The sequence below is a fragment of the Rattus norvegicus genome, chromosome 20, assembly GCF_036323735.1.
Source record: "Rattus norvegicus strain BN/NHsdMcwi chromosome 20, GRCr8, whole genome shotgun sequence".
In the NCBI taxonomy this organism is placed as follows: domain Eukaryota; kingdom Metazoa; phylum Chordata; class Mammalia; order Rodentia; family Muridae; genus Rattus; species Rattus norvegicus.
Window position 1 is genome coordinate 26707773 of NC_086038.1, and position 14043 is coordinate 26721815.

Below are 14043 nucleotides of genomic sequence, written 5' to 3' on the forward strand. Positions count from 1 at the left end.
CTACAGATTCAATGCAATCCCCATCAAAATACCAAGCCAATTCTTCAAAGAGTTAGACAGAACAATTTGCAAATTCATCTGGAATAACAAAAAACCCAGGATAGCTAAAACTATCCTCAACAATAAAAAGAATTCAGGGGGAATCACTATCCCTGAACTCAAGCAGTATTACAGAGCAATAGTTATAAAAACTGCATGGTATTGGTACAGAGACAGACAGATAGATCAATGGAACAGAATTGAAGACCCAGAAATGAACCCACACACCTATGGGCACTTGATTTTTGACAAAGGAGCCAAAACCATCCAATGGAAAAAAGATAGCATTTTCAGCAAATGGTGCTGTTTCAACTGGAGGTCAGCATGTAGAAGAATGCAGATCGATCTATGCTTATCACCCTGTACAAAGCTTAAGTCCAAGTCGATAAAGGACCTCCACATCAAACCACATACACTCAAACTAATAGAAGAAAAACTAGGGAAGCATCTGGAACACATGGGCACTGGAAAAAAATTTCCTGAACAAAACACCAATGGCTTATGCTCCAAGATCAAGAATCGACAAATGGGATCTCATAAAACTGCAAAGCTTCTGTAAGGCAAAGGACACTGTGGTTAAGACAAAACGGTAACCAACAGATTGGGAAAAGATCTTTACCAATCCTACAACAGATAGAGAGCTTATATCCAAAATATACAAAGAACTCAAGAAGTTAGACTGCAGGGAGACAAATAACCCTATTAAAAAATGGGGTTCAGAGCTAAACAAAGAATTCACAGCTGAGGAATGCCAAATGGCTGAGAAACACCTAAAGAAATGTTCAACATCTTTAGTCATAAGGGAAATGCAAATCAAAACAACCCTGAGATTTCACCTCACACCAGTGAGAATGGCTAAGATCAAAAACTCAGATGACAGCAAATGCTGGCAAGGATGTGGAGAAAGAGGAACACTCCTCCATTGTTGGTGGGATTGCAGACTGGTACAACCATTCTGGAAATCAGTCTGGAGGTTCCTCAGAAAATTGGACATTGAACTCCCTGAGGATTCAGCTATACCTCTCTTGGGCATATACCCAAAAGATGCCCCAACATATAGCAAAGACACGTGCTCCACTATGTTCATAGCAGCCTTATTTATAATAGCCAGAAGCTGGAAAGAACCCAGATGCCCTTCAACAGAAGAATGGCTACAGAAAATGTGGTACATCTACACAATGGAATATTACTCAGCTATCAAAAACAATGACTTTATGAAATTCATTGGCAAATGGTTGGAACTGGAAAATATCATCCTGAGTAAGCTAACCCAGTCACAGAAAAACACACATGGTATGCACTCATTGATAAGTGGATATTAGCCCAAATGCTTGAATTACCCTAGATGCCTAGAATAAATGAAACTCAAGAAGGATGATCAAAATGTGAATGCTTCACTCCTTCTTTAAAAGGGGAACAAGAATACCCTTGGCAGGGAATAGAGAGGCAAAGATTAAAACAGACACAGAAGGAACACCCATTCAGAGCCTGTCTCACATGTGGCCCATACATATACAGCCATCCAATTAGACAAGATGGATGAAGCAAAGAAGTGCAGGCCGACAGGAGCCGGATGTAGATCGCTCCTGAGAGACACAGCCAGAATACAGCAAATAGAGAGGCAAATGCCAGCAGCAAACCACTGAACTGAGAACAGGACCCCCATTGAAGGAATCAGAGAAAGAACTCAAAGAGCTTATGAACAACAATGCCAAGCAACCAGAGCTTCCAGGGACTAAGCCCCTACCTAAGGACTATACGTGGACTGACCCTGGACTCTGACCTCATAGGTAGCAATGAATATTCTAGTAAGATCACCAGTGGAAGGGGAAGCCCTTGGTCCTGCTAAGACTGAACCCCCAGTGAACGTGATTGTTGGGGGGAGGGCGGCAATGGGGGGAGGATGGGGAGGGGAACACACATAAAGAAGGGGAGGGGGAGGGATTTGGGGGATGTTTGCCCGGAAACCGGGAAAGGGAATAACACTCGAAATGTAAATAAGAAACACTCAAGTTAATAAAAAAAAAAAATACAGAAAACCATCAACGTAATCCACTATATAAACAAACTCAAAGATAAAAACCACATGATCATTTCATTAAATGCTGAGAAAGCATTTCACAAAATTCGACACCCCTTCATGATAAAAGTCATGAAAAGAACAGGAATCCAAGGCCCATACCTAAACTAGTAAAAGCCATATACAGTAAAACAGTAGCTAACATTAAACTAAATGAAGAGAAACTTGAAGTAATCCCACTAAAATCAGGGACTAGACAAGGCTGCCCACTCTCTCCCTTCTTATTCAATATAGTTCTCAAAGTCCTTTGCAGAACGTTCAGACAACAAAAGGAGATCAAAGGGATACAAATTGGAAAGGAAGAAGTCAAAATATCACTATTTGCAGATGATATGAGAGTATATTTAAGTGATCCCAAAAGTTCCACCAGAGAACTACTAAACCTGATAAACACCTTCAGCAAAGTGGCTGGGTATAAAATTAACTCAAATAAATCAGTAGCTACACAAAAGAGAAACAAGCCGAGAGAGAAATTAGGGAAACGACACCCTTCATAATAGTCCCAAATAATATAAAATACCTCGGTGTGACTCTAACCAAGCAAGTGAAAGATCTGTATGAGAAGAACTTCAAGCCTCTGAAGAAAGAAATTGAAGAAGATCTCAGAAGATGGAAAGTTCTTCCATGCTCATGGATTGACAGGATTAATATAATAAAAATGGCCAGTTTACCAAAAGCAATCTACAGATTCAATGCAATCCCCATCAAAATACCAATCCGATTCTTCATAGAGTTAGAGAGAAAAATTTGCAAATTCATCTGAAATAACAAAAAACCCAGGATAACTAAAACTATCCTCAACAATAAAAGGACTTCTGAAGGAATCACCATCCCTGAACTCAAGCAGTATTACAAAGCAATAGTGATAAAAACTGAATGCTATTGGTACAGAGACAGGCACATAGACCAGTGGAATAGAACTGAAGACCCAGAAATGAACCCACATTCCTATGGTCACTTGATTTTTGACAAAGGACCTAAAACAATCCAATGGAAAAAAGATAGCATTTTCAGCAAATGGTGCTGGTTCAACTGGGGCTTAGCATGTAGAAGAATGCAGATCGATCCATTCTTATCACCCTGTTCAAAGCTTAATTCCAAGTGGATCAAGGACCTCCCCATCAAACCAGATACACTCAAACTAATAGAAGAAAAACTAGGGAAGCATCTGGAACACATGGGCACTGGAAAAAATTTCCCGAACAAAACACCAATGGCTTACGCTCTAAGATCAAGAACCAACAAATGGGATCTCATAAAACTGCAAAGCTTCTGTAAGGCAAAGGCAACCAACAGATTGGGAAAAGATCTTTACCAGTCCTACAACAGATAGAGGACTTATATCCAAAATATACAAAGAACTCAAGAAGTTAGACTGCAGGGAGACAAATAGCCCTATTAAAAAATGGGGTTCAGAGCTAAACAAAGAATTCACAGCTGAGGAATGCCAAATGGCTGAGAAACACCTAAAGAAATGTTCAACATCTTTAGTCATAAGGGAAATGCAAATCAAAACAACCCTGAGATTTCAACTCACACCAGTGAGAATGGCTAAGATCAAAAACTCAGGTGACAGCAAATGCTGGTGAGGATGTGGGGAAAGAGGAACACTCCTCCATTGTTGGTGGGATTGCAGACTGGTACAACCATTCTGGAAATCAGTCTAGAGTTTCCTCAGAAAATTGGACATTGCACTACCTGGGGACCCAGCTATACCTCTCTTGGGCATATACCCAAAAGATGCTCCAACAAATAACAAAGACACATGCTCCACTATGTTCATAGCAGCCTTATTTATAATAGACAGAAGGGGAAAGAACCCAGATGCCCTTCAACAGAAGAATGGATACAGAAAATGTGGAACATCTACACAATGGAATACTACTCAGCTATCAAAAACAATGACTTTATGAAATTCATAGGCAAATGGATGGAACTGGAAAATATCATCCTGAGTGAGGTAACCCAATCACAGAAAAACACACATGGTATGCACTCATTGATAAGTGGCTATTAGCCCAAATGCTTGAATTACCCTAGATGCACAGAACACATGAAACTCCAGAAGGATGATCAAAATGTGAATGCTTCACTCCTTCTTTAAAAGGGGAACAAGAATACCCTTAGGAGGGGACAGGGAGGCAAAGTTTAGAACAGAGACTGAAGGAACACCCATTCAGAGCCTGCCCCACATGTGGCCCATACATATACAGCCACTAAACTAGATAAGATGGATGAAGCAAAGAAGTGCAGGCTGACAGAAACCAGATGTAGATCTCTCCTGAGAGACACAGCCAGAATACAGCAAATACATAGGCGAATGCCAGCAGCAAACCACTGAACTGAGAACAGGACCCCTGTTGAAGGAATCAGAGAAAGGACTGGAAGAGCTTTCAAGACCCCATATGAACAACAGTGACAACCAACCAGAGCTTCCAGGGACTAAGCCACTACCCAAAGACTATATACATGGACTGACCCTGGGCTCCAACTGCATAGGTAGCGATGAATAGCCTAGTAAGAGCACCAGTGGAAGGGGAAACCCTTGGTCCTGCCAAGACTGAACCCCCAGTGAACGGGATTGTTGCAGGGAGGGTAGTAATGGGGGGAGGATGGGGAGGGGAACACCCACATAGAAGGGGAGGGGGAGGGTTATGGGGATATTGGACTGGAATCTGGGAAAGGGAATAACATTTGAAATATAAATAAGAAATACCCAATTTAATAAAAATGGAAAAATAAATAAATAATTAAATAAATAAATAAATAAATAAACAAACAAACAACTCTGTCTCATGCAATTTGTAAACATTTTAAGCAACCAACCGGTGAATGTGCGTTAAGCTGGAGTTTAGGAACAAAAATTCGTACAGAAGTCTACAGTTAGTCAGTTCAAACCTTATTTTTTTTAAAAGTAGATGGAAATATGAGTTATAAACAAATTCAAGTTAAACCAAGAGGAGACAGGAAGTTTGTTCTTGAGTCTTAAAACTCCTGAAAGTAAACTATGACCTAATCAGAATTCTTCACACAATTCCCTGCAGAACTATCTTTCCCAAAGGTTTGAACACTCTCCTGCTCACTAGATAGAATTTTCTTTGTAAATTGTCAATCAACCCATCACAATGACTTTTATCACCTTTTTATCACAAAATGCACATAAATGTTAACTGACTGAAATACCTTCTAGGCTAAAACATTTTAGTCAGTTTGGCAGAGAAGACTGTCAATCAAAATCTAAGACCAAATTATAAGAATCAATAACGTGAGGTTGGGGATTTAGCTCAGTGGTAGAGTGCTTGCCTAGCAAGCGCAAGACCCTGGGTTCGGTCCCCAGCTCTGAAAAAAAAGAAAAAAAAAAAAAGAATCAATAACGTATCAGGTAATGTTGTTCTACTCCAAGGAAAGGCATATATGAGAGTAGCCCAGCAGGATTACAACCGAGTTGAAAAGTCTTAATACCTAGTGATATTGTAACTACTCTAATATCAGTACAAGATGTCTCTGCTCACATGTTCATGGGGGTGTTGGTAGAAAGAAGCCTACTACACTGCCAATTATAAAAAGTTAGCACATAGAACTGTCTATAGGGCATAATGTCTGAGAAGCAACTGTTATTGATTTACGTGTTTATGCACTCCACTTCCACTTAAACAAAAAGAACCATGGGCACGCACACTGTGCTGTGCAGGCAGCAGCTTCCTTCATGCACTGTTTCACCCATCTCCTGCTTGGTTTCACCACATATTGCTTGTCAATCCAGTTCCTAGGAGCCATAGGCTATACCCTATAAATGACTGCTAGTTTTGTGTACATATAGTCCACTGTAGTCACATGAGGACAAAATCGCTTACTGATGTGTTCTCAGAGTTTGCGTTCATCAAGTGACCCATAACTGTAAATGTATATTAAACAGGAAGAAACTCTCAGCTAATAACATGATACTGGTTGCTCAAGTCTTCAATTTTTCCCCACTTTGGTTAAGTTGCCTCTCAATATGATCCTTCTAAACTGAAACATTAGGTCTTTTAAAATTGTTGGATATTCATGTCTATTTTCTTTCTTCCTCTCTCTCTCTCTCTCTCTCTCTCTCTCTCTCTCTCTCTCTCTCTCTCTCTCTCTCTCTCTCTTTCTGGAGACAGGAGCTCAAGTATCAAAAGAACCAAAAAAAAAAGGCTGGCCTCACACTGACTATGCAGCTAGAGATGACCTTGAACTTGCCACCCTCCCACCTGTATCTCTTGTGCTCGATTAACCCGGTGGTGGGAACCAGGGCTTTATGCTGCTCGGCAATCATTCTACCAACTGAGCCAGATCTTGAATCATTTCTTGAGTGACAAGGTTCATACAGGAAGAAGGAAAAGACAAAAATCTACCAACTAGGCTGCGCTGCCATCCTCTCCATGTAGTCTTTGGCCATTTCTCGAGCTTCGATGTTCTCAGGATACAGCACACAGAACATCGCCAAGGCACCCAGGTTGTTTCCATAGATCTCATTCCAGCGGGCACTGTACTCCTTGTGATCCCAAGGAGGGAGGTACTCCAAGGGGTTAGTCAGCATGGTGTGCACGGCCTCTGTGAGACGAGCCGCGATATGCTCATGGGAGCTGGCAGCCCTCAGCTGGAGCTCTGCCACATCTTTCCTGGAGAAGTACAACATCGGGTGGCTGTCGTAGTTGGCATTCGTGAAGGGAATCATGACTTCTGGGTTCTCGTCAGTGATGTAGGCTGACACACAGCAAAGCAAACATATGAAAAACACAGTGGGAGCCCCCCGTGTGTGAGTCCTCATCGTGGCACCAGATCTCCAAGTCTCCAAGGCAGCCAAATCATCTTTGAACGATCCTACGAGAAACACAGAGTCAGTCATGCCTGGTAGAAGCACACAGTAGACAGGTTTCTCACTTCCTATAAGAACTAAGCATTTAAGCATGTGAATCTCTCTCTTTTTTAAAAAGATTTATTTTATTTATATGAGTGCACTGTAGCTATCTTCAGACACACCAGAAGAGGGCATCAGATCCCATTACAGATGGTTGTGAGCCACCATGAGGTTGCTAGGATTTGAACTCCATGGAGTAGCAGTCAGTGCTCTTAACTGCTGAGCCATCTCTCTAGTCTGTGAATCTCTTAATAAAACTAAAAGTTGAAATAGGGACAAACTTACTAGAGCTCACAAGGTCTAATTTTATAGACCTAAATGCGCTCTACCAGATAGGATTCATCCCGAAAACACAACTTTGGACTTATAGAGAAGCAGAAAAAAAAATTTGTCTTTCTTCTAAATTATCATGCAGAAAATTTGAGATTTTTATAGTATCTTAGACATGAATACATAAACCACAGTCGCCAAAAGCTGATGATAAACTGTTTCCTGGAAACCCAAGAAACCTGGAAACCACTATGAAAAATGGAGAAAAATCCTGTGTTTCTTAATCCAGCCTATTTCACTGCAATGACATCTTTCTTCTTTACATTTTACCCTCTGAACCTGGCACATCTATGAAGACCCATATCGATAAAACAGTGTAAGGTTAACTGTCCTCTTTGTGGGAGCAGAAGGTGGACCAGAAAAGACAGAAGAATCTGCCAAGAGCTCCCTGGGCTGATGTTCAGCTCTTCCTGAAGGACAGACTCAGGGATCTGTAACTAGGAAACTGTCATACATTCATGCAGAAAAGAAAATCCCAGGACTGAAAGACTGGATGACCGGTGAATGCACTTCCTCCTTATCACTTGAAACCACTGTATGCACATACAGCTTTGGTATCCATCAGTAAATTAGAAATGTAAAGCAGGCTTAAATATTACCTTATCTAAGTTGTTTTTCTTTATAGCTCTTTTTCCCCCCGAGTGGCATATTTGTTCACTAGTTAAAATAACTACCTTCAAATGGAGCACCGATACACACACACACACACACACACACACACACACACACACACACACACACACCCCGTCAGGACTGTCTATGTCCCACATCTGGGATAAAGCAGGCATAAAACCCCTCAGAGAAATGTCAGGGAATTCCTAAAATTCTTATGAGGGGAAAGGTTATATAAAGCAGACAAGAAAAAAAAGTTTTATGTAAATAACGAACAGTGGTTTTCAATTATTAAAGGGAAAAGTCAATGCTGAACCCAAGCAATTTTTTCCAAGGAAAAAATGGCTTCCTCCCAAACAAATGAGAGAAAAATAAAATTTCAACACCAAATTCAATCCATATTCTCAAGTTGCTCCATCTCCCAAGGAACAGAGTGTGGCATACCTTGTGGCTGTTATTTCTTTATTTTTTTCTTAGATGTACTTAGACTGTAAATATATATGAGGACATGTAAAGGCAATGGTTTGGTGTCACATTTTGAGTTTAAGAACAGAATATCTAATGAATTAAAAATTTTAACACAATCATATTAAATCAAATAAATAAAAGAGAAATAATTCCTAGACTGTGCCAGTATTGTGTCTAGCACCCAAAGCTTCCATAGCTGGCTACATCCTTAAAGGCCAGGGACTCAGCCAAAAGAAATAATCCACTGTGGTTACATAGAGAAGGGTGTGGTCTCTGGCAACCCAGAAGCATCGGGTGTGAAAGAACATTCAGTCCCCCCAGGGGGTTGCCTTTTAAGAGAAAGGTACTGCTAACATTTCTCTTAAAAGCCCTCAAAAGTCTCAGAGAGGACTCTGTCAAGGTGCAATTAGCACCGGGGGATTCAGGCACCCTGGGGTGAGGAAAGGTTGGAATTCTTTGTTAGTTGGCTCCACATGCAGGCAACTGTGGGTCTCTCAAAGGCTAGGTAGAGCAGGAATGGGTGAGTCAGGCTACTGGGGAGAGGTAAGTAGATTATGTGGAGATCAGGAATTTTCCTTCTAGGCAATCATACAAGCATGCCCTAAATTGACAAAGCCCGATGTGTTTTATTTGCTGTTCCTTCCTCCCCTCCATGTACCCCAACCTCCAACCCTGTCAGTCCCTGAGATTCCAGAGGCAATTTGAGTCCGAAGAGGCTGTGAGGTGGCCACACCCTACTTGACCAAATGCACCCAGTGATCCCAACCTCTTCTGTGACCCTGCCTCCAGTTCCTGTGACCAATCCTCCTGCATACATCTAAACAGAAAAGGAGGTCCCAGAAACAAAACGCAATCAAAACTCTGGATACCATCTCCTTCTGCCAACTGTTTTGGAAGGCTCCTCAGTTTACTCAGTTCACCTTCATGAAAGGGCACGTAGGAGCAGAAAGATGCGGATTTACCACACCTTAAAACTTGTTGGAAAAAAACCACTCGGGCCAGCACAGAGCCCACAGACAGTCTGCAGACCACTCATCAGCAGACATGGCCTAAGGAGCAAGGGGCCTGGCATTTGCCAGCCACAAATTACATGCTGCCTTGTCAATGTCTCACTCAATGTGCCAGGTTCCCACTGCCCCTCCCAGCTAGCCAGACCTTCCTCTACCTACCCACAGTTTCTCCTGGGCCCGGCACAAACGAACTCGCTAGCTGGGTTTAGCTGACCTCACTTTATGTCTCCCAGGAGCCAGGGGAATTGTCTGCACACGTGGAGCTCGGCACTGACTCTGGTGCCTGAATGCTCGCAGACACTACTCCAGCTTGGGAGCTGGTAAAGTCTCACCACTAAAATGAGCAACAAAAAGATCCTGTTCTTTCTCATATGAAGCCAAGGCAAGTTTAAAACTTTCCAGAAAAAGTAAAAGTCTCTGCCAGGAAAGAAATAGGAGAAAACACCCAGAAGGTCTAGAAACTTCAGAAACCTAAATGTGATGTTTTTAAAATGAAACGAAACTGAAATCTACCTTAAACTTGCTCTAACCTACATCAAGACTTGGTTCCCACTCATCAGGTAAATATCTAACAGTTTCTACCAAACGGAATCCCATTTCCAGTCTTTGGTTTTTTTCCATCACTGCCCACTCTGTGTTCACATGTTAAAACTAAAAGGAGCATTTTTCAAGATAATTTAAAGTCGGCATGCTGTAGATCAATTTCATGTACACATTAGGAAAAGCTGTAACTACCTCAGCACACCTGAGATACATATTCAAGTCTTAAAGTTACACACACGCACACACACACACACACACACAGAGGAATAGAAAAGATGTTGATTGTGGTTTCTGATAATTGTGGTACCTTAACGAACAGCTTAGGAAACACTGAGAATGCTCAGTAAGACATATGAAAAGCTAAAGAAGGGTTTAGCAACTCCACTCTCCCTCCCCATCCTCTCCCCTCATCTCTCCCTCACCCCCTCCTTCTCCATCTTCCTCCTCTCCCCGACCCATTCGCCAAGGCACCAAGCTTTGGAGAAACAAGTCTGAACTTTGAGACATCCAAGATGATCTGGAAAGCAACCCCCACCCTAGCTCAGTGCTGGAGAAAGAGCAGAGCTCGGCCACTCACCAGCATCTCTGGTCTGGTTCGAGAACGTGGTATTTTAATTTGGCAAAATGACTAGACTCACTTAGCAACCCACCCTTTTAATACACAGCTTACCCAGAATTCAATTTCCAGGGCCTCCAAGGACCCCATGAACCTCGTTTCTCCTAGTTTGTGTCGCTCTCCTCCATGGAGCACACTAACTTGTGGGATTCAGCTTTCTCTTGCATTCCTTTGTGCCCACACTACATAGCCCTAAAACATCACCACGATTTCACTACCTTGGTGAACACAGTGCAGTAATTTAAGAATCATTGTTGCTACAAGATACTTCAGAGAGCGCTATGATGCCAGCCACCAGCTGCAACCCAAGTTCAGTTTTAGTCCGGAGCCAAGTCAGTTATAATTATCTTAAGTCAATCTTCATAATGCCACAGAGCCCAAAACTATTCTGCTTAATTCTGGTTCCAATAATCCACCCAGCTGTTAGGACTGCTAATACAGAAACTGTGTCTCCGAGATCTACATGCCTTCCACATATCTGGTCTTTAACATTACAAAAACAATGTGGCAAAGAAGTATTATTTGCATTGAAACGGAACACATTTCAGAAGCAGAAATCCTAAACAAGGGTTTGTTCTTTTTTTTTCTTTAACCAAACAGATCTTTTTTAAAAGCATTGAAAATGGGAAGTTTCACTTTTGCTAGCTTTACATAAAGCACTGAAAGGTCTTGAAGAGGAGCACTAAGCCAGTGCAGTCCAGGGCTATGTATAGAATAAAACACATGATACCACAAAAGTCCATTAACTCCTCATGCTTTTGGGAATGCACAGTATAGCACACAGCTCAGATACAATGGATCCAAAGAAAGTAAAACGTGTCCCAAATGAAGATGGATTAGGAATACTCTTAGACACCAAATCTTAGGAGCACAACATGATGGTTTACTGTGTGGACCATGGACTAGTGTAGACGCCAGTGCAAATACCAGTTCTGCTCTCTGCTGGTTTCAAGACTTTCACTCTCAAGGACTCCATTCTCACCTTTACTTCATGGGGTGATCTAGTGCAACTTAACCTGGAACCTTGCTGGGAGGGAGAGCTCAATAAGTATTTTTACTAAAAGAAGAAAGTTTCACTCATTAAAGTCTATATTAACATATCACCAGAGAACAGGAAAGAAACTGCACCTTCATATTTCACTGGCAAGAACTGAGAATCATAGTTGTTAAATGGGTAGGGCAATGGTGCCCAATGCCCCTGCATCCTCCAGGTATCGTTACAGTTGGCACGTTTCTCTTGGGAAGAAGAATATTTGACTCTTGAAATCGTTCAAGCACTTTTGCCTCCCAGAAAAGAATAGCATAAATACACTCTAACCAGAGTTTGCTTGCTTCCCAAAACGAGTAAATCTTGGTGTATATGAGGTAAATGTTCTCATTCTTTCAAAAGACAGGTTCAGTGATACAGCAGTAGCTGGGAAACACAATATGGCTGGGAAGCTATTTTCCAGTAATACACTTTTATTATGGAAGGGATGACCTTTGCCCTCACCACCAACAGCCAATGAGGATACTCAGTGAAGGATGGAATCTTTTTTTTTTAAAGATTTATTCATTTATTATATATAACTACACTGTAGCTGTCTTCAGATACACCAGAAGAGGGCATCGGATCTCTTTACAGATGGTTGTGAGCCACCATGCGGTTGCTGGGAATTGAACTCAGGACCTCTGGAAGAGCAGTCGGGTGCTCTTAAGCGCTGAGCCATCTCTCCAGTCCCCCGAAAGATGGAATCTTAACTCACAATTTTGGGAAATGAGATATTACCTAATGTCTTATTAAGCTTCGCATATGTATTTAAGTAAATGAATATGCTGATTTTTCTAGGCTCTATCTAGCAAATTGGGTAATGTTTATGGCTTCAAAGGAAATGACATGAAATAAAATGATAAGTGCCCTCCAGGCAATAAAAGAATTAAACAGAACAAAACAGCAAGAAGGGTCTAGGGTTTGGGCCACTTTGCGAAGTCAAAATCTCTATCTTTAATGCACTTGGAAGGAGGTGACACTGCTGCCATCCCTCACAGGCACCTTCCTGATCATCATAGATGGTTTTTAAAACTATAATGAGCAATATGTATATTCCTTCACAGCACACTCTGTCCAGAGCAGATGTTCTGCTGTGGTTTGCCCAAACAAATGAGCAGGTCCAAGAACTAGTTCATTAACTGGCATCCCACCCTGGTCTGTCCATTTCTACAGGAGGCAGAAGTTAGCCAGATCATTGGCAAAGGGCTTGTCTGGTATAGCCTTCTCCCTAGAAACTGTCCATCTATTTCAGTTCCCTCCCTGGATGCTTCTTTTTTTTTAAGATTTATTTATTTATTATATATAAGTACACTATAGCTATCTTCAGACACACCAGAAGAGAGCATCAGATCTCATTACAGATGGTTGTGAGCCACCATGTGGTTGCTGGAATTTGAACTCAAGACCTCTGGAAGAGCAGTCAGTGCTCTTAACCACTAAGCCATATCTCCAGCCCTTGCTGCTTCTTGAATAAGCATCTAGGCCAACGATGAAGGGCCACATGGAGAACCCTAACACATGTCAAGCAGGAAGCCCTTTCTCCTGCCTTCCATTTTGGGTATGACCCTTGAAGAAACCTCTTTCCACATGCCTGAGGGAAACCCTGCTGTCATCTACTGTGTACTCTTGCATATTCTTTTTGCTTATTTTAATTAAAGGAATGCATGCACCTTTAGAGATCACATTACTTTTTTTAACTTCAGTTTTAGTAAATGAATGATTAAAATAATTTCTGAAAAACAAATCCTCAACATCAAATAAAACCTTAAGTGTCTGGCAAACTTTTGTAGTGGAATAATCTACCCTTACTCTTGACTATGTCGAATCCTAAGAAAACATGGTTTGGGCACTATGTAACCATCCCTGCAATTATACTCCCCAGTGTGTGAAGCCCACGCAGTCAGAGAGAAAAACTTCAAACCTTCAAGTTCTTGATCAAACTGAAAGCTCCTTTCACTTCACTATTTCCTTATCTAAGGGTAAAATAAAATATACCTTACCTCAAAAGCCATTCTCACAAAAATCCACAATATGAAATGACAACATGTAGAATTGTCACGTTGCTGAAGGACTAATTACAGCCCTGTGCCCATACAGCAAAACCACACAGAAGGTAATAATGGTGTGTGACATCGTTTTAAGAGCAGCCTTTTACAATCAAAAAGCATTCCTATCCCTGCCTCCTGATTGGTTCTCATGGAGGTACCACATGGTTTCATAATACAACTTGAAGTTCACATCTCTCTATCAACTTTCTTATGTGACACAAGGAATTCTTCTAAATTATGTTTACAGATTTCTTCAACTGTAAATTGGAAAGTTCCTGTACCCATTTACTGGCCCAGAGACCAAACGAGTAGGTGATTCTATAGCCATGAAGCTGTAAGATTTAGTTGTTGAAGGCAGGTTGGTACATGTGACTGTAACGATAAG

General features: G+C 41.4%; 1 protein-coding gene across 6 annotated transcripts in view; it reads right to left on the reverse strand.

The window, feature by feature from the left end:
• The window catches only part of Dse (dermatan sulfate epimerase), a 78686-nt gene that overhangs the window by 46447 nt on the left and 18196 nt on the right, over positions 1 to 14043 (reverse strand). For 3 of the 6 annotated variants that reach the window (NM_001108933.1, XM_008772900.4, XM_039098904.2), the window contains exon 2: positions 6496 to 6964. In NM_001108933.1, the coding sequence (NP_001102403.1) occupies positions 6496 to 6911 (416 nt within the window). In that variant the 5' untranslated portion in view covers positions 6912 to 6964. Of the gene's footprint in view, positions 1 to 6495; positions 6965 to 14043 lie in introns of those variants that run through there. The other 3 variants (XM_039098905.2, XM_017601702.3, XM_017601704.3) reach the window with 2 other exon arrangements.